This window comes from Suricata suricatta, chromosome 1, assembly GCF_006229205.1.
Source record: "Suricata suricatta isolate VVHF042 chromosome 1, meerkat_22Aug2017_6uvM2_HiC, whole genome shotgun sequence".
Lineage (NCBI taxonomy): Eukaryota > Metazoa > Chordata > Mammalia > Carnivora > Herpestidae > Suricata > Suricata suricatta.
The window spans coordinates 144,317,310-144,337,757 of NC_043700.1; the positions used below are offsets into that span (position 1 = coordinate 144,317,310).

The window sequence follows — 20,448 nt, forward strand, 5'->3', positions numbered from 1 at the left end:
ATAATATTTTCATTATCTGTTTCTCATTAGCTTTATTTAATAAAGTCAATTTATAATCTGAACTTAATTTAACAAGGACTTTAACATAGAATCCTGAGACATTTAAGTAAATGCTATTTCTTTGGTACAGATAGGAAAATTTCAAAAACCTTTCACTCTAAAATCCCTGAGAAACTGCTTTTGCCTTAAGATCTATTTTATGTAGAATTATTTTAACCAGACATTGTAAGAAGAACATAAACAGTGAGAACAGCCACAAGCCCTGAGCTCTTGATTACTAAAATACAATCTGCTTCATTTCAAAACGGGAAGAACAAATCAAGTGCTTTTTTTTTTTTACAACTATTAATAATAGATCCATACATGTACTTATTTGTTCTTACTTTCAATCAGCATTTCTGGGATTACACAGACATACTGGTTTCATAGGCCTTTTTTGGTAATAGAATTCCGAGAACTTACTGGCCCACACACGTTGTAATTTAAGTATGTAAGTACAATTTCACTAAAACGCCTAATTTTCAAGCTAGTTCCCTTTGGGTCTGTACTGTGCTATAATAGACAGAAATCTGGACTAACAGCTTAGCTTTGCTTTTACCCACAAGGACACGATATCCCTTCTGCCAGATTACATCTCTTCTAGTGACCCACATCATCCACCATCGCAGCCATCCTAAGAGGAGGGACCAACATGTGGAGTACTCACATGCATAATTCATGGGTGACGGAATGTGCTATTTTCTCAGACAGGTCCCTGCTGTTGCCTCATGGTTATTCATTTGGGAGGTTGAAGACACCAACACTCAGCAAGTGATTGCAAGATGATCAAAATTTCTCTGTCAGTAGAGAATTCATGTGTGGAGCTAATTCTTTAATGAGCTGACAGAGGAAGTTTCACCTTACACAGTTCATCACTCTGCTTCATTTCTCTAGAATCCCCCCCCCCCATTTGTTCTAGATTCAAGCAATCTGTAAGTCATTTTATTCTATACACAATATATTTCTTCTCTGAACTTTATTGTCCCACTTCAAATTGTCACTTCTAACATACAGACTTATCTACATGGATCTTCACTAAACACCCACAGTTCAGGTAGGAAAACAGTAAATGTAGTGTATTTTGTACGACCTGTAGTTACAGCCCATACATGTTCCACAGTATCACCAGGAGAAACAGAATTTGGAATCTGTTATTACAGATGAAATCATTTTATTTTATTTTACATTATCATTTTAATTGTCACCTAGAGACTGTTCAATTTACAGACTTCAGATCAATTCTTTTAAGAGTTATATTATGTCACTCTTCCGATAAATCCTCCAACAGATACATATATCACTCGGAAAAAAATCCAAGCTACTCTTCCATATTCAAAAAGGTTATTCATTATCTCCCCAATCTCATCTCTCTCTCTGGTCATCTCTTTAACCAAGCAATCCCTAACTCACTCTGCTCCAAACACATTGGCCTACTTGCTGTTTCTCAAGTACTCTTGATGTAGTGATCCCTCAGGGTCTGTGTGCCTGATGTCACCTCTCTCTGAAAGAATTTTCTTCAAGCTTTCTACATAGTTTGCTTTGTAGCTTAGACCTTTGCTTATATCTTTACCTCCGTATCAGAATTATGTTTCTTCTTTCTATCATTCTGATCTTTTACTTCCTTTATGTTTTTTTCCTTAGAACTTATCACCCTCAATATATTACATATGTGTTTCTTTATTGTCTGTCTCATTTCTTAAATACTAGTTACAATTAAATATTAATTCAGTGTATGCCATTGTGCCATGGTATTTTAGAAAGTGTATTCAGCTCTAAGACTGCTTATATTTAACCCAGTTTTGCCTCTTATTGGCTGTGTGACAGGACACAGATCTCTTTTTTTTAATTTCTTTTAATGTTTACTTTCTTTTGAGAGAGAGAAAGAGAGAGAGAGAGAGAGAGAGAGAGAGAGAGAGAGAGAACAAGTGGGGGAGGGGCAGCAAGAGAGAGACATAGAATCTGAAGCAGGCTCTGAGCTGTCAACACAGAGCCTACCTAACACAGGGCTTTAATTCATGAGTGGCGAGATCATGACCTGAACTCAAGTAGGAAACTTTACCAACTGAGCTACCCAGGTACTCCTAGAACACAGATCTTTTAACATTTGAGTACATCGGTCTCCTCTCTGTCAACTGGGGATAACAGTACCTAACTCTGGGTTGTTAGAACTCTGGGTTTTCTGTTTTGAAAAGTTCCTGGTACATATAAGACACTGTGTAAGTACTAGCTATTATTTTAAAACAGATTTAGAGAGAGAGAAAGAGAGGTAGTTGTTTTTCACTCTGACACACAGAAAAGTTACTGGTACACAGTTGATGCTCAATTAATATTTTTGAATGAGGGGTGCCTGGGTGGCTCAGTCAGTTAAGCGTCCAGCTTCAGCTCAGGTCAGATCTCACGGTTCATGGGTTCAAGCCCCACGTCGGGCTCTGTGCTGACAGCTAGCTCAGAGCCTGGAACCTGTTTCAGATTCTATATCTCCCTCTCTCTCTGACCCTCCCCTGCTCGCACTGTCTCTCTGTCTCTCAAAAATAAATAAAAAGCATTAAAAAATTTATAAAATATTTTTGAATGAAATAAGAAGCTCCATACATATTCACCATATCATATGTGCTGTTAGCTTGGGTCCTTCTTTTATTGATTTGCATCTGTATAATCAATAATGATTGACTTGCATTTAATTAGCAGTAATAAACATCTAAGATACAATGCTTAAAATAAATATTATGAGCTGCAATACATAATAATGAACACTTTCTCAAGTTTTTTTTTTTAACCCATATTTGTTAATTTATTAGTTGTATAACTTTAGGAAGACATTTATATTTCATGACCACAATTTCTTTATTTTTTTAAAGTCTGTGCCAGGGGACCTGGATGGTTTAGTGGTTTGACTATTTAACTTTTGATTTCAGCTCAAGTCATGATCTCATAGTTCTTGGAGTGGAGCCCCATCGGGATCTGCACTAAGAGTGCAGAGGGGGCCTGCTTTAGATTCTCTCTCTCTTGCTGTCTGTCTCTCCCTCTGTCCCTCGTCACATGCACTTGCACAAACTCCCTCTCTAAAAAATAAAAATCCTCAGTGTCATTTACTTCATAAGGTTGTTTACGATGATCAAGTGTCTACCTGTATAGACCTTAAAGCAGTGCCTACAAAGGCAAATACTCGACATTTTCCTCTAGCCCCTACCTTCGCCTTTTATACCCACCTTCACTATGTGGTGTATCATGGTGAAGAATAAGGTTGGAACCAGGCTATTTGTGCCCAAAGTCCATTCTTGGAACTTGTTGTCTGTGTCACCCCGATAAATTACTTAACCACTCTGAATCACAGTTTTCTTATATGCAACATGAAAATAATAGTACCACATCTAAAGCCATAAAGACGGTGTGTGAATTAAATTATTTAATACAGGTAAAGGTCTTGGAATTGTGTTGGACTCTTATTGAGAATTCGTTGATGTTACTTACAGCTGCTAGCATTCTTCTTAGTTGTTTTCAGTGCTGTTTCTCCATTGCATATTAATTTAAAAGAAAAATGAGATAAAGGATTTAATTACAATATAGCACTAGCTAGCAAACACACTTCAGTGATGGAAAATGCTAATTTATATCAAAGTAATAGATGATAGAATAACAAATGGTATATATTGAAATTGAAATAGACCTAAACGCTAAGTTTCAATAACATTCAGTTGCTTTGAGGTCCACAGCACCTGTATTAGGAATCTTTATGTCCAGGAGAGAGGCAGTAGAACTACTAACCATATCATACTTTTTATCCCAGTTTCCTGGTGGATTTAAGGATAACATTTTATGTACACTTAAAAGTGTCTTCATTGGGAGTGTAAATTACATGGCTGCCTTTTCTACATTTAAGCCTGTGAGAAAAGTGCACTCTAAAAGCCCACATCCTGCGCAACTTCTTTTGAAAGAAATTGATAAAAATTATAAAATAAAATAAAAGTCAAAACAAGAAAATAAAATGGAATGAAATAAACCTTGACTGGGGTGCCTGGGTGGCTCAGTCAAAAAAACATAAAAAAATAAAAATAAGAAGAAGAATATGAGGAGATGTGTATGCTGTAGGAAAATAATATATCACTTTTCAGGAAAGATGGAGGGACAAAATAAAATTTATAATTGCCAAAAAAAAATACTAGCAGTCCAATAATAGGGAGAAGGACGCTGTTAGGACTTCTGCCTTGGAAATAAAAAATGTTCCATATGATGTCGGATTTGTCAGTGTAGATAGATCTCAGAGTGAGGAAAATGCACAGTAGCTTCATCAGCTGGTCACAGTTGCCACTATTTTATATCATGAAGAACAGAGGCTAAGCTGCCTGCCATATTCAGTGTAAAAGAAATTTTGATTATTCTCTGAAGCCATGGTTTTATGGACACTAAAATCAGCATGGCACAGTGGCGATGGAGGTAATTTTATAATTCACATAAAAAATAGTTGATCTTATATTAAAGTGTTCAATCACTATATTGTATACCTGAAGCTAATATAACATTGTGTATTGACTACCTAGAATTAAAAAAAGAGAAAGAAAAAAAGAAAGAAACTGAAAAAGAAACAAAACAGTTCATGTTACATATCTGATCATATGACTGTGTTTATGTCTCTCACATACCCAGAAAACTAATGTCTTGGTCAAGGACAGAAAGTAGACCTTAGGTGAAGGAAGGAAACTAAATTATATTTCATACGTACCCTCTTCCCCCCACACACTAAAGGAACCTGTGTTTTCCAACTACTATTATATATACATATGTATGCAATAATATTTGAAATCTGTAATATATAACATATCTATATATCTATATCTACACCTATTTATCAAGAAGATAGAGGGATACATGAGGACATAGTGTGTGTATTTTGAATGTAAGGGAGAGAGGACCAAATATTTGATGACCAGAATGGTAAATTCTAGTAACTGTTAATGTTGTTTAATAAGAACTTTGCTCATTCTCACACAGAAAACAGGTAAAAATAAATTTACCTACTTCTTTGAAGTAACTTATTTTGTGCTGTGAAACGAAGGTGAAAGGCATGCATTTATTTCCTGAGGGACGTTTTCAGAACATAATCTAATTTCACCACCTTTTTTTTTTTTTAAACTTCTGCCTTGGAAATAAGAAATCTTCCATACGTTGTCAGCCTCGTCAGTGTGGATCTGAGGGAGGCAAATGCACAGTGGACCCATCAGCCTGTCTGTGATGGACATGTAGTGTGTACGAAAAATAAGCACGTGTTATTCTAAACCACTTTTTGTGGTGCAATCTATTTTGAAAAGTGCTTTCAAAGGAACTTGAATTAAAATGAGTAAATCTTTTTAAAAAGATAATTTAAATAATAAAAATCATTTCTTGATTTTGTCAGTTCTTTATTAAAGGTCCTTTTATCATTAGAAAAACTTGCAACAAAGATAGAGAGAATAGTTTTCTATGTCATTGTCTTTTTTTTTTCTCTTCCACGTAAAACTGTAAGGCGGGACTATATCAAACTTTAAAAAAATATGCACAGCAAGGGAAATCATCAACAAAATGAAAAGGCAACGTGTGGAATGGGATACAATATTCACAAACCACATATCCAATTAAGGGGTTTACTTACAAAATATACAAGGAAATCCTACCATTCATAGCAAAAGAACGAATATCCCAACGTAAAAATTGGCAAAGGAGCTAAAAACAGGTATTTTTCCTAATGAAAACATAAATATTGTCAATGGACACATGAAAAAATGCCCATCAGCACTAATTGTCAGGCAAATGCAAATTAAAACCACAATAAGATATCACCTTGCAACTGCTACAATGACGATCTTCAAAAAACAAAAGGTGACAAGTTGGCCTGGATGTGGAGTAAAGGGAGCCTGTAGGCTGTCGGTGGGAATGTACTTCAGCTCAGCCAACATGAAAGACAGTACGGAGGCTCCTCAAAAATTATAAAGGAGACTATCATATGACCCATTCATATGATATTTGGGGGTATATATTTTTTTTTAAACCCAGGAAACTCATGATCTCAAAGAGATAATCTGCTCTCCTATATTTATTACAGCATTGTTTACAAAGGCCAAGGCATAGAAATAACCTGTGTCTATCAACAGTTGAATGAATAAATAAAATGTGATATATACCAACAATCTTATTATATATAATACATATTATATATTAGAAACAGAAAATGAAATTTTGTGATTACAATAACATTGATAAAGCTGGAGAACATGCCTTGGTATCGATTCATTTAGATTCAATATATCTTTTATTCTGTTTTTCTGTGTCTTCACCATTGGACACATTTCTAAACAAAGTTCACTGACAACTTTTGGTTTGCACATTGCAATTACAGTCAAATGAATTTCAAAGGCGTTGTTGTTTTTCCTTCTCCCTTAATTTTCATTTCTTTAAGCAAGAAAAACAGTATTCTGAAGACATCTGTTCATTTCAAGGAGTTCCTGAGGCAAGTAGCTAAAATACAGTTCTAAAAAGTAGCAATAACACAAAAAGAGTTTGTGTGTGTGTGTGTGTGAAATAATGCAGTACCTCTGTAGGGGGCAAATTCAAACAAATCCTAGATTTCACTTGAATATGAAAAGCTTTTTTGAACTAAGTCCGTCAATTTAAATTGTTGGATAAAGGAATAAGGACCACAAACTCAATCACAATCACTTGAAATTTAGAAGTAAATTTTTCGTGCAACTAACAAACACCATTTACCTTGTCTACTTAACATTTTAAGATTAATTTCCTCTAATGAGAAAGAAACATTAATGAAGGGAATTTCAGGATTTCAGATGTCAGAATACTTATGTGTCTCATCTGCACAATTAATTGTGATTTATAAAAGTGAATAAATTATTGTGATGATAGTTTGTCCTTTTTAAGAGGTATTAAAACTGGCTCTAAAAAGTAGAAGTTATTATGAATAAACTTCCTGATGAAGCTACAGAGACATCGGTCTTAGTAATCAGAAAGTCTTATGTGCTCTGTTAATTATCATCTTTTCCCCTCTTTGGGCTCTGAGTGCAACTGAAGGATTGGAGGAGTTGATCAAGCACAGTCTTGTGGCTAATTGAGCATTGCTGTCTGAATCATTTAATAGTTAATTTTTTTCCTTCTGTATTTGACTAAAATTGCTCCAGGTAGGGCAGTTCTCAAGGATTTATTGAAAATCAGCATTTTTCTAACATGTGAAAGTCAAATGCAACTTTTAAAATTGAAAAGTAAATTACAAACTTGGTGAAAAACCTGCAAAAATAATCTATTTTCACATGTAGGTTCCTTCAGGAGAGTATAATCTTAGTCTTGAAATTCTGCATATTCAGAGAAAAAAATTCACATATCAAATTAGGAGATTTTTATTTAAATTATTCTACTTGAAGTAAAGCATATAGGTTTCCACAGAAATCTACTTGAGATAGTTTTCTTTTCAAATTAAAAACCTTCCGTTTGAGGGACATCTGGGTGGCTCAGTCAGTTGAGCAGTTTCCTGGGTCTGAGCCCCACATCGGGCTCTGGGTTGACAGAGCCTGATTGGGATTCTGTTTCTCCCTTTCTTTCTCTGTCCCTCCCCTGCTTCCTCTGTCTCTGTCTCTCTCAAAATAAAATAAACTTTAAAAAACCTGTTTTTATATGGCTTTATACTCACAGCCTTATTTTTTATTTCAACAAAAGTGACTTACATTTTATTATATGTTATATGGTGCACTAAATGTTGAAATGCAGACTAAAATAACACCAGGTCATTCCTCCTCAAGGACTTGATAGTTTTTTGGTACAATCAGAATATAAACACAAGATCATATGCCTTCATGAAGTGATAGAGGAGCAACAGCAAACTCTAATTAAGGAGTTATTGATCATGAAAATTATTTGCTTTTCCGTATTAGATGGTCTTGACATGTATGGTGGACAAATATTTGTTATTCTAGAAAATAGTATGTGGATTTTAGGCCTCCTTTTTAGAGGAACCCAGGAAACTGTGAGATCAAACAATGAACTATGTTAAAACAAAGCCTCATGTTTTACAATATGTAATTCAAATATAAAACTTAAATTATCAAAATTAAAATGAAATATAATATATTCATGTACATAAGTATACATTACCCTCTCTAAAAACTGGTTTACAAATAGCTTCTAAGATCTTTCAAGCAAGAGCAATGCCGTATTTGAAACTTTCATACTTCTGTAAGGGCTTTTGTTATCTATAGCATATCCAAACTGGAGATTAACGTCATCATTCAGTGATTAAATCATACTTTTAAATTTAGTTTATCATATATGTAGAAGAAATCAGAAAAAAAAATTCTATGAATATGATAGTACACCCTTGGTTATAGGTGTATTAATCATAGTGGAATATGGTAAAATAACTGCATTCATTGTTATACTTTTAATATTTAGCTAAACATTAAATATAATATAATGTTAATAAGAACTGTCTGCAGTATTATTATGTGCCACCCTTAATGCGTTTTTATTTTTCACTTCACTTCCCAAAGCAGATAAAGATTTTAATGCAGAAATAAAATAAATCATGAACACAATATTCCAAATGTGTTTAGAGAAAGGAAATATACTGTCTTGTATGAGCATGAATATGTCCTTTGCTGTAGACTTGTAACTATTTTGGATTTTTTCATAAGGGACCAGATACAGAAGGGAATTTCAGTTTGCAAGTTTGATCCGAACCAAATCAGACAGCCAAAAACATGTTGTGATGGCTTGAGATGTTTAAATAGAACCCTCATCCTCATGAACTGAATTTCTGATGAATCTAAATAATATATCTAATATGAATTTTTATGGACCGATAGCAATTTGGGGAATTTTTAATAACATAACGGATGAGGGGGCTTGGATAGGATTTTTTTCTGATGATATGCTAAAATGAACATTTCCTTCTTAGCCCACATACATTATTTTCATATACTGAAGCCCTTCACTATATACCTTTTTACCTTCTGTCTATCTTGTATGTTTATTCATATTTTAATTGAGAATCTTTTCAGTTTGGGAGCCAGAAATTGAATAATATGGGCAGAGAAGATTAAAAGATACAGTTTAGACATAAACACTTAGATAAAGTCATACAATAACACCATTATTGCTATATACAAAAATAAAATTTTAGGAAAAGGCATACTGATTCAATGTTTCAAGGTTGTCAAAGCATTAGTGACTAAAAAGCCAAAAAAATCCCACTAGTTATTTTATAATAATAATTACACTTTATTAAAGTATGCTTTCTTCTCATATATATGGAAAAGAAATAGATACCTTTTTTTATAATTTTCTCTGTATATTTTCTTTTCCTTTTTAGGTGACACAAATATCTACCATTCAAGATGTTAAACAAAAATTCCACAAAACATGTAAGTTTTATATATAATTTATAATTTATGTTACAGTTTTCTCAGTTTGGATCAAATTCAACTGTAAAAATAAGTTCAGTATAATGATGGAAAGAGTGTATGGAAACCACGATTTTACATGACACTCAGAAATAAGATGGTAAATACCTCTTGACTGAGGACTTTCATATCTAACTCTCATCCACAGTACTTAGCGTTTTTCATAAACTTATTTTCTCCTTTATATTTGACATTTTTATTATAACAGGAAACACTCTCTAATAAGTATTAATTGACACAAAGTATTTATTTACATGTAAACAAAATACTAAGCAAAAGTTTTACTGGGTGTGTTTAAATCTCTTTCACAAACGAATTCTTTATACAATAAATTAAAATGATACTATTTTGTTTTATTACTAGCTAAATTTACTTCATTAACAGGTTTCATTATTACTGGAAATATTTATATGAGGTTTGTTTAAATACATTTTTTAAACCTTTCCAGTAATGTTTACTCATAACTTAAACATAGTGAACATGTCTATAATTACTAGAAGGCACTTTTTATATACTTCAATTTTAATGCAGTTTTAGATTCATAACAAAACTAACCAGAAAATACACAGAGTTTGAGGGAGACAAATAATCCGAAGAAGGCTCTAGGCTCTGAGCTGTCAGCACAGAGGGGGCCTGAACTCACAAACCTGACATCATGACCTGAGCTGAAGTTGACCGCTTTAACCAACTGAGCCACTCAGGCGCCCCCAAAAATAAGTAGAATGCTTATTTTTTAAATTAATTTATTTATTTTTGAGAGACAGAGATAGTGCGAGCAGGAGAGGGTCAGAGAGAGAGGGATACACAGAATCCTAAGCAGGCACCAGGCTCTGAGCTAGCTGTCAGCACAGAGCCCGACGCAGGACTCGAATCCACGAATCCACGAACCGTGAGATCATGACCTGAGATGGACACTTAACCCACTGAGCCACCCAGGCGACCCTAGAATGCTTAATAGGAACAGAAAGCATATATAGTATGGAACAGAATTACTTGAAATATGTTTAACCCGTTAAGAATTCTTCAAAGAACGTTATTGTTAATATTTACCACAAAGACATGTAAGATTTGAATATGCAGAAAGAAACCAGAAAAGGATTACGGTAAGGAAAAGGGAACAAGAGAAGTGCAAAGATTTGTCATGGAATTAATTTTCTAACTTTTGGCAGGTAAAATTACCTGTATATTTATGCTAATACTTCTAAATTATTGAAAACGTTTTCAAACTCCAAATTTGTGCCTTATCACATACTGTGTGTTAGCCATGTTATCCTGTTATTCACACAAGTATTTCTTTATTTATATATTAATTAATTTGTTTTGAGTTATTCCTATCATCACATAAACTATGGATCTCAAACTAGTAATTGAGTTTTCATCTTTGTAAAGACTTAGACTAAACGTATCTAATAAGGTGGTTTCAGAAGTTTAGATTGTAGCAGTAAGTGAGAAGAAATTTGAAAATGAGGTTACTATCATAATGTAGGAAGTTGCAAGAAAAATGATTGTATTTAAGTTAATAATAGCATAATAAATATATGATTTCTATTATTGTCTGGAAATGAAGAAATGAATCAAAAGCTAATGAGTGTGTGGAAGGGATGTGCACTTACCTTGATTACTATCCTCTTATGCCGGAGCCGCTCAAACTGCCCGCAGTTTGAAGAACTGACCACACCGAGATTCGTTGCAGAGGCTTTTATTGGCCACTTTCTTTCTTCTTCTTTCTCCTCCCCGCTGCTTGCTCCCCCATATATACCTGCCGCCCAGGCTGTGCGGCAGCTCATGATAGGCTGGCAGAGGCAGGGCTGACCCATTCCGTGGCCTCGCATTGGTCGCTCACTCATCGCGGTATCTGGCCGGGGGGCGGGAGCACTAGAGGCCGGCAGGCCATACCTCGCCTTGTGCTCGGGCAGGGTGCCAAGGCGCCATCTTGCATCCGACTCCTACACTCTTATTCCTTTTATGAGTGTGTAATATATATATGTAGACATACATAATAATTATAAGATGTTACAATTTTTGAACCAGAAGTTCTGTATTTATGTGATCCAGCGCCTATTGCTAGTAATACTTGAAGTTAAGTAGTTTATGAAAAATCTTAGAAATGTCCAGCATCAGAGCTGGATAATTAAAAGTATAACAATAATGTGATTATTTTTAATAGCTATATCAAGACCTGAGGCTTTCTTGATGACTATTTTTTTACTCATTTTCCTAAGCATAGTTCTAATCTTTAATACCTTTTCTGAACTCTGACCTCTTCACTTTTTAAAAATAATTGTCAATATGAAAAGTATACCCATCACTTAAAGAAAAATAATATTCAGTAATTTTGCTTTTATTATTTTATTACTGTATTTTATGTAGCCAACATGAAAAAATGCTCAGTCTCACTAATTTTAAAGGCAAAGTAAATTAAAACCACAATGTCAGCACCTCATATCTCTCAGAATGGCTACTATCAAAAAGACAAGAATTAAGTGTTGGTGAGGATTTAGGAAAAAAGGAACCCTCATGTACTGCTGATGGGAATGAAAGTTGGTGCAGTACCTGGAAAACAGCATGGAGGGTCTGTGAAAAATTAAAAATAGAAATGTCTGATGATCCAACAATTCTACTTCTGGATATTTATCTAAATAAAACAAAAGTGCTAATTGAAAAAGACACACGGCCCCCCATGCTTACACAGCATTACTTATAAGAGCTAAGCTATGAAGGCGTAGGTGCCCCCAGTGCCCATCACCAGAAATGGGTAGAAAAGATATGCTACACACACACTGGAATGTTCCCCAGCCATTAAAAAAGAATATCCATTTGTAACAATGGTCTATTTATTTCTGGGTAGACCTAGAGAGTATTACGCTAAGTGAAATAAGTCAGACGAAGACAAATACCGTATGATTTCGGCATATGACTCATTTTAAAATCTAAAAACCAGAAAAATGAACAGACAAACCCAAACAGGAGACTCATAAATACAGAAAACAAAATGACAGTTGTCACAGGGGAGGGATTAGAGGCATAGAAAACAGAGGTGAGGAGATTAAGATCTCTTAATTTTATATTTATGAGATAAGTAAGACATGGGGATGTGGTGTATACAAGAAACAGTCAAAGAAACAGTCAATAATATTGTAAAAATGTTGTATGGTGACAGATGGTAACATATTGTGGTGATTATTTCATTCTATATATATGTATTGAGTCACTATGTTGTAATCTGAACTTATATAATATTATGTGTCAATCATACTGCAATAAAAATAGACATCATATTCAGGCAATTTGGATTCATTATACTCTATTTCAAAAAGGTATTGGTCTTCAAGTTTTACAAAGTACAAAAACACAATTTTTGCCATATTACATTACAGAGAATTATGTTAGTCAATTAAACTGGACATTGTGTTTAATACACTTACCAAATATTAAAGGGCAAGCCAAATGTGTTGCTAACACTAGCAATTTTACAGTGCTAACAATGAGACAAAAGAAAGTTATGAGTTGATTGCCTTAATATTTCATGTTTAGTATATATAATTTTTTAACATTTATTTATTTTGAGGGACAGAGACAGAGCATGAATGGGGAACAGGCGGAGATGGAGGGAGACACAGAATCTGAAGCAGGCTCCAGGTTCTCAGCGGTCAGCACAGAGCCTGACGTGGGACTCACTGCACTATGAGATCATGATCTGAGCCAAGGTCGGAGGCTTGCCAGACTGAGCCACCCAGGAGCCCTTATTTAGCATATTTAAAACCAATAACATTGAGTACCTTATTTTCATAAATATATTTAAATGATAATCATATCGTATATCTATGACTACAATTCTTAGCTTTTTCAAACTTACTTCTTTACTTTCTGACATGGAATAAATTTTTTATCATGACACTTCTGATGCTGCTTATTTGCAGGCCCTGCAGTTATAGTAGGAATTGCTAATCATGTAAAAAAAGAACCAAAACTCATCAGAAGATGGGGTTTCCTGAGGGGGAGAGTCTTCCTTATGTCTTTTATCTCTATTCTCTGTTCTCTTCGGTGCTTTGACTGTCTTGATTTCTAGTCTCCCTATTATTTCTCTGACTTTGTGTCAGCTTTACATTTTTCTTTTCTTTTTTTTTTTTTTTTGGAATAAAATTCAAGAGTTCAGAAAATACCCCACAGTTTTAGGAGTCCATTGATTTGCAACGAATCCTTTGGGGACAATAAAGAATGAATGGGACAACAATGAAAGAGTGAAGTTGGAACCCCACCTCATGGGAGATGTGAAATTAAATGAGTCAAATACCTAAATGGACTGCTTTACATTTTTCTTAAGTCTACTTTAAAATTTTCTTTACTGTGATTTTTCTTTTTTGCCCTGTATATGACTATCTTTTCCTCTACCAAGGTTTCTAATTTCGTAGTCTTGCTTCATTATAAGAGTCATCTTTTAGATTACCCTGGAGACACCATGGCCCTCAGACCGGTGAAAGAAATAGAATAGGGAGAAAACTACAATGAAAATACTAGCAGCAAGTTAAGAGGAAAAGAGGGATGATTTCATGAAAAAGTGGTTCTGATAAAACTTTGCTGATATATATGCACACACACAGATACATACTTAATGCACGAAAATTCACAAAACATCTCAGCTGCAATACTCCACTAGTCTTTCTTTACCTCCACAGATTTCTTTATACACATTTATTATTGTTCTTGTTTGTATCTTGAGGCGTCTCCTATAGTCTCAAAGATCATCATGCTCAGTCCCTATATGTCATGCTCTACTTACTCTCATATTCTCACAAAGGTTGTGCAGAAGAATTAAACCTTGTTAAAGCTGAACTGAAAAATTAAGAATCATTCAAGGTCCAGGTGACACTCTGACTAAAACTATGTGAATATTTTCTAAGATTTCAAAGGATTTAAAAAACTCTCCATATTAAAACCAAACTAAACCAAACTCTTGCAAACTCTATCTGAGCAGCATTACCTTATTTCATGTTACTCAATTCAACCACCCATCTATGATTTCTTTATTTTAAATTACATTTAATTCTCTCTTGAGATACAATAGGACTTTATTAGAATAATTGTTAATATTTTTAGAACATAATAGAACTTACAAAAAGCCACAGCCAAATGTGTGTATACTAATTTAACTCTGTAAATATGTATTCCATAATGTAGATCTAATCAATTGACAATCAAAATGTTTGCCAGAATAACAATTAAATTCCAGTGGAAAAATTCTGCCTGAACGTTACAAATTATTTTGTTATACTTTATCATACTCAATATTACTTAAGTCCTTATAGTCTAGACCTCCATAGAAGAGGGATGGAATGCAATAGTTGGCATGGATAAAATAGAAGATAAATTAATAAAAATAATTTAAAGATTTTTCAAAGCAAAGGTCTAGTGAATATACTCTCTTGGATCTATATCATTACTTGTTTTAGGAAAGAAGCCAAGGAATCTGAAACAGAAATTGAAAAACACTGTTGTACAAAGTTGTATAAACCTAGGATTTCATTTAAATAGCTTAAGAAAACCATCTTTTTAACAAATTTTTAAAAACTTTTACTGGTTTTGTAGTTAAAGGTGATTTGCAGCTACAACAAGATAAGGTAGTCTGAAAGCTATAGCAACATCATGCATATTCTTTAAAAAGAAAATACCCATCAACTACTTATTGTCAGTGATGACTTCTATGATTGTTTAGTGGAGGTAAATACCATAATTACAATTAAGATGGACGAGACAAAAACTCTCTAAAAATCTGATATACAAGGAAAGCCATTTTAGATTTTTTAAAAGTCACTATGACTTTATATAAACTTAGTTCAAACAAAAAGCCTGATTCATGACCCACCAAGCATTTACATTGTCCACTTGCTTTGTAAATGAATAGACTAAAGGAAAACCATCTTGTCCTTAAGATATCAATCAATTTTCCTACCCCCTGTATTCTTTGATGTTAGCACTTGAGATTCCTGCGTATATCTTAATTTATAATCTTTTGAGCTTTTACAATATGTAAAAAGTATGTAACTTCGTAGTTTTTCCTTTTCCAGAACACTTTCTTCCCTGTGAAGAGCAAGTTTCCCAGGCCACTAGTCTAATTTAGGGCAAATAAAGCTCTCTTATGTTTAGAGACTAAAAAGAGTTCGTCCATTTTGTGTTGTGTTTAAGTTGGGTGAGATGTAAAATTCAATGTATATTTGAAGAATATTGAATGAGATCCAATCTTTATGCAGTAATCAATCACATAACCTTCCCTCAATGTTTTTAAAGTTACATCAAAACTTATGTTTTCAAAGTTTATATCAAAGTTTGTACATAATTGACAGGAATAACAATATATAATTTTTATTTGTGTGACCATATGTACAAATACTTGATGAATTGTTTTCTTCTAGATAATTCATTACAAATATTTTAAATCTTTATTTGAGACCAAAGTATTAATGCTTTTTTAAAAGAAAATTTCAATTAGTAAATGCTTTTTAGTGTTTCTAGATCATATTTCTTTTGAAATTATCAAATAAGTTAGGATGTGTGGTATTTTGCTTTACAATAAGAAATATATATTTGGTTTTCCTCCCAGTTCCTCAGCTGTTCCTCCCAAAACAGTGCTCTTAAAAACCTTGGAATATCCCAAGTAATGAAAGCAATAAAAGTGTCTTTTGTAACGTTAATGAGGTAACCTTTGGACCACACCTAAGGATGGGGGCTTGTTGCTAGGAAATTTGGAATTTTCAGTCTTACTCCTACACCTCTAGAGAGGGGATTGGGTCTAGAATGTGAATCTTTTGGCATCAGCTAAGAGGACTGGTTTCAAGGAGCTTCTGGATTGGTGAACATGTGGAGATTCAGGGAGTGTGATGCTCTCAGAGAAAGCATGGAAACTGAGACATTTCCCCATCCTTGCTCTATGCATCTCTGTCCTATAGCTGTTCCTGAATTATATTCTTCCATTATAAACTGGTGATCTAGTAAGTAAAATGACTTGTGTTAGCAGCTCTAGCAAATTAATCAAACCTGAGGAGAAGGTCCTGGGAACCTATTTTTCATAAGGAGTTGGTCAGAAGCACAGGTGACAGCTTAGACTTGCAACCAGTGTCTGAAACAATGGAGGGGCAGTCTTGTAGGACTGAGTCCTTAACCTGTGGAATCTGTTGTGTATCTCCAGGTAGATAGTGTCAGAATTTAGTTAAATTGTAAGACATTATGGTGGTTTAGCTTGTTGGTGTTGGGGAACACCTCCTTCACCGAGACACATGTTAAATTGGGTGCAAACCCCAAAATAGAAGCTTAATGACTAAATAAAGGAAATCATCAGATAATACAACCAGAAAAGTAGTATGATATTCTATGGAATTTTTCTACTCATTGATTTTGTGTGGATTAGTAACATATTTCTCAAAATTGATAAATAATTATGTTTAAGAAAACTGGAGGAAGCCATGACAGGCAAGGGAAATTAAAAGAAAACATCTTTATTTGTGAGATTTGTATTATTGTTCTCTCTTCTTTCCTCAAATCTAAGTGTCTCTAATTATTAGTAACTTTGTTGTCTTCAAATACTATTCTTCAAAAACATAATTCTCTTAGCTTTAATTAACATCTCTGGGCTGCAGAAATCTAGTTTTATTGGAAAATTTATTTCCAAAACCTATAAGATTTTTTCTCCACATAACTGATGCTTGATACTTAAAACCTCTATTTTTCCTTTAAATGAATGTCTCTTTGTTGAATTTCATATTTTCTGTCAATAATTATAGCATAATTAATCTTTGTTTCTTGGACTATGGAATCCCTTAAAAAATGTACAGTAAGTTTAAATTGTCTCTTAGGCAGAGAATCTGTATTTGTTCCCCCATGTTTGCTCATATCTCTTTATATTGTGTAGAAAAATTTTTCTATGTTAAAAATTTTGCTAAATTATCAAAACATAAATTACTTTTTGTTCTGATGAGAATCCTTGATTTTTTCTTAGTCTCTCAATTTTTTAAGTTGAAATCATTATAGCTAGTGTCACTGTTGAGCTGTTGCTATCAAATATTGTGCCTTATTATATCTTTGGATATCCTACTCTAGTCACCTTGCATTAATAGTCATATTACGAAAAATAAATATAGTTAACTGTTATGAAATAATCACTCTTTGTTATTAATATCCTAAGATATTTCTGTGCAGCAAATATTTAAAAATACAGCAATTTTATGGTCATCTTATAGTATTTTGATTTTCATTTTACAAATAAAAGTCTTTTTAAAAGATTAGATAGCTTGCCTGTGGTCACATAGCTTATAAGTCACAGAGATGGAATTCAAACTCAGAAAATATGACTCTGTAACCTGTATTTGAACCACTAACCCCATTACCTCTATCTTACAGAGTCACGTTTATAATTATTTTTAAGCAAAAATTCAAATAATGTGTGTTTATTTTACTTCAGAAATGCTATCATTAGTCCTCCTTTGCAAATAGGGAACTAATTCAAGAGTTATGTAATGAATAATATTGCTGTAAGTCTAAATATAGTTCACAATTGGCTATAAAACTAAAATCACCTTGTAATGTTACATGACACCATAAGACCAACTACGAAATTAAAAACAATTAATATGAGTAAGAGGAATGAATGCAAATATGGTTTTAACTGCTAATGAAATTTTTTCCTGTGAGATTGATCTAAGAATTAGTAGTATATGAACTGAAGTAAAAAGTGAATGACAACCAATTGAAGTATAATTTGTACACTCACTCTGTGTCATAAAAGAAGTTTCTGAAAAAAACAAAAAACAAAAAAAGTCATTTTATCCATGACCTGTGTGTTATCATTTACTTGGCAATATCAAGTTTCAATGATGTTTATAATCTACAGTTCCTAGACAGAGCCTGGGGAGGAGAGAGAGGGGAAGAAACAGGAGAAAGAACAATGGAATTAGCAGACCAATTGTAGTTTCAGCCACATGAAGGAATATATAATTTATTGTGACAGCTGAAATGCATATAGTTCTTTGCCAAAAGGCCGGGGGGATATACACATTGCTAAACTTTGAAAGGTTCAAGGAGAATAACTCAAAACAAAGATAACACAGTAGAAGGATTTATGGCATATAGTATAGAATAATGAGTATTCTCTAGGCAATCTGAAGGAGCCTCTGGACAGGGTTGTAGAATTCCCTGATCTCTCAATGAAAGAAGCTAGAAAAATGATAAATGTAACCAAGGGAAGAAGTGGCAGAATGTTTTTCTTTAAAAAGCTCTTCACTGCTAACTCTAGAAGTAGCTAATGTTGTCTAACAGTTTCTTCAGAACCAAAAATTATGAGCCTTATCAATCTTTTAAATGAAGAAATGGAGTGATTTGGAAGATTATTCATTCTTGGGTAACAAAGTTGGATTTTGGGGAAGCTATGAGAATTGAGTGGTTATTTTCATTCTAGAAATCTAATCACCAAAGTCCAGTAAAACCCTTTGCCAGGGGGGAGAAATATCACCATTCTTTTCATATTACATGTAGATTTCAAGATTGAGATAAGGTAATAAATGCTGTTAATATTGATGTTCTGGTCACTGAAGAGCTTCTAACAAATTTGCCAATTGCACACAAAAAGTAGATTATATGGGTCCACCTAGCTAGAAACAACAAAAATATCTGTCAGTTAACTGCATCCTTGATGAATCTCATACAAAATATTTCAGGAAAAGAGTAAATGTTTTTGTATCGTATTTAACCCATTTAAAAATTAGCAAGACTTTCAAAATAGCTCCTCTTTATTTACCATACTGTATACATCATTTAAAAATTTTATCCCACATAATATTAGTTTTACTTCAGTAAACAAAGAACTGTTATAATTTGAAGCCAAATAGTATTTGATAATTAAAAAAGTTAGTTTCACAGAAAATGCTTTATGTTTCCACATGATTGCCTCACAAAATAATAAAGTTTTTTGGTATTTTCATTTTATCTTTAAGAATTTTGTTTTGCTACTTGAGTAGCAAAAATTATTTATTCAACTTAATTTAACAAATACTCATTAATCAAGTTAAATGATCAGGTTATATGCCATACTACTAAAGATAATATTCATAGTCTAGCCCTCATGGTATTTGGCATACTAAAACACTAAGTGTATGCACACAAATGTATGCACATACATACACACAAATTGAATGACTTTCCAGAATTGCTTAATGTTGAATTCATCAGTTAAAATAATTAAAATTTTATTTTACATGTTAGTAAATGTTACTTTGCGTGGCCATAGATGCTCTCCTGATTCTTAAAAGTAGGAGATATATATCTAACAGGATATATCTAACTTTCTTTCTTTAAAGTATATTTCAAAATAGTTAAAAACCTTTTTGTGTTAATGGTGAGAAATGTCAAATCTTTAAAAAAAAAGTAATGCTGAAGGAGGATTGCTTCCCTAATCTTGAAATTTTAGAAAAATTGATGATTCATTTTCTCTGAAAGTGGCAAGCTGAGATTGAAAAAAAAAGAAACTTAAGAATGTATCACCTACAAATATATTAAGAGCTGCAAATATTTTGAGATAAAAATATTTTAAAAAGAAACATCTCAAATCTATTCTATTATAGTAAAAATAGGTATTATAAATCACAAAGTGTAGTAATTTTTTGTCCAAAACATGGTTTCTTATTATATCTCATTAATGTTTCCTATTATGAAATTCAACTAACGATATATATAGTAATACAACTTTGTTTTCTCCATCTGCCCTCGCTATATGTACCGGTCTTTTTTTACTTAAGCTCATATTTTCTTTGTGGTTTCAATTCAAATCACAGTATAAACCACTGGCACATGTTAATGTCTCAGGTATTGAAAACAGAGCTCTTCTACCTGTGACTGCTTTAAAATGCTTGTCAAATTTACATTGCTGTATACTTACTATCATTAGAAACCCACATAAATGCTGAAAATTCAGTTTACCTAAGTGATG

The 20,448-nt window shown here is 33.2% G+C and overlaps 1 protein-coding gene and 1 long non-coding RNA gene across 6 annotated transcripts in view; one reads left to right on the forward strand and one right to left on the reverse strand.

Annotated features, from left to right (window-relative positions):
• The window catches only part of TECRL (trans-2,3-enoyl-CoA reductase like), a 158,938-nt gene that overhangs the window by 16,437 nt on the left and 122,053 nt on the right, over positions 1-20,448 (forward strand). For all 4 annotated transcript variants that reach the window (XM_029945352.1, XM_029945347.1, XM_029945364.1 and 1 more), the window contains exon 2: positions 9,386-9,437. In XM_029945352.1, the coding sequence (XP_029801212.1) occupies positions 9,386-9,437 (52 nt within the window). The remainder of the gene's footprint in view (positions 1-9,385; positions 9,438-20,448) is intronic.
• Positions 3,474-11,200, reverse strand: LOC115296885. 2 transcript variants are annotated; one of them, XR_003911119.1, is made up of 3 exons: positions 11,090-11,200; positions 5,052-5,225; positions 3,474-3,543 (listed from the first exon to the last, which is right to left on the reverse strand). It is a non-coding gene; the product is annotated as an uncharacterized LOC115296885 (long non-coding RNA). The 2 variants fall into 2 exon arrangements; XR_003911116.1 differs by having other exon boundaries at positions 3,477-3,549; positions 5,056-5,225.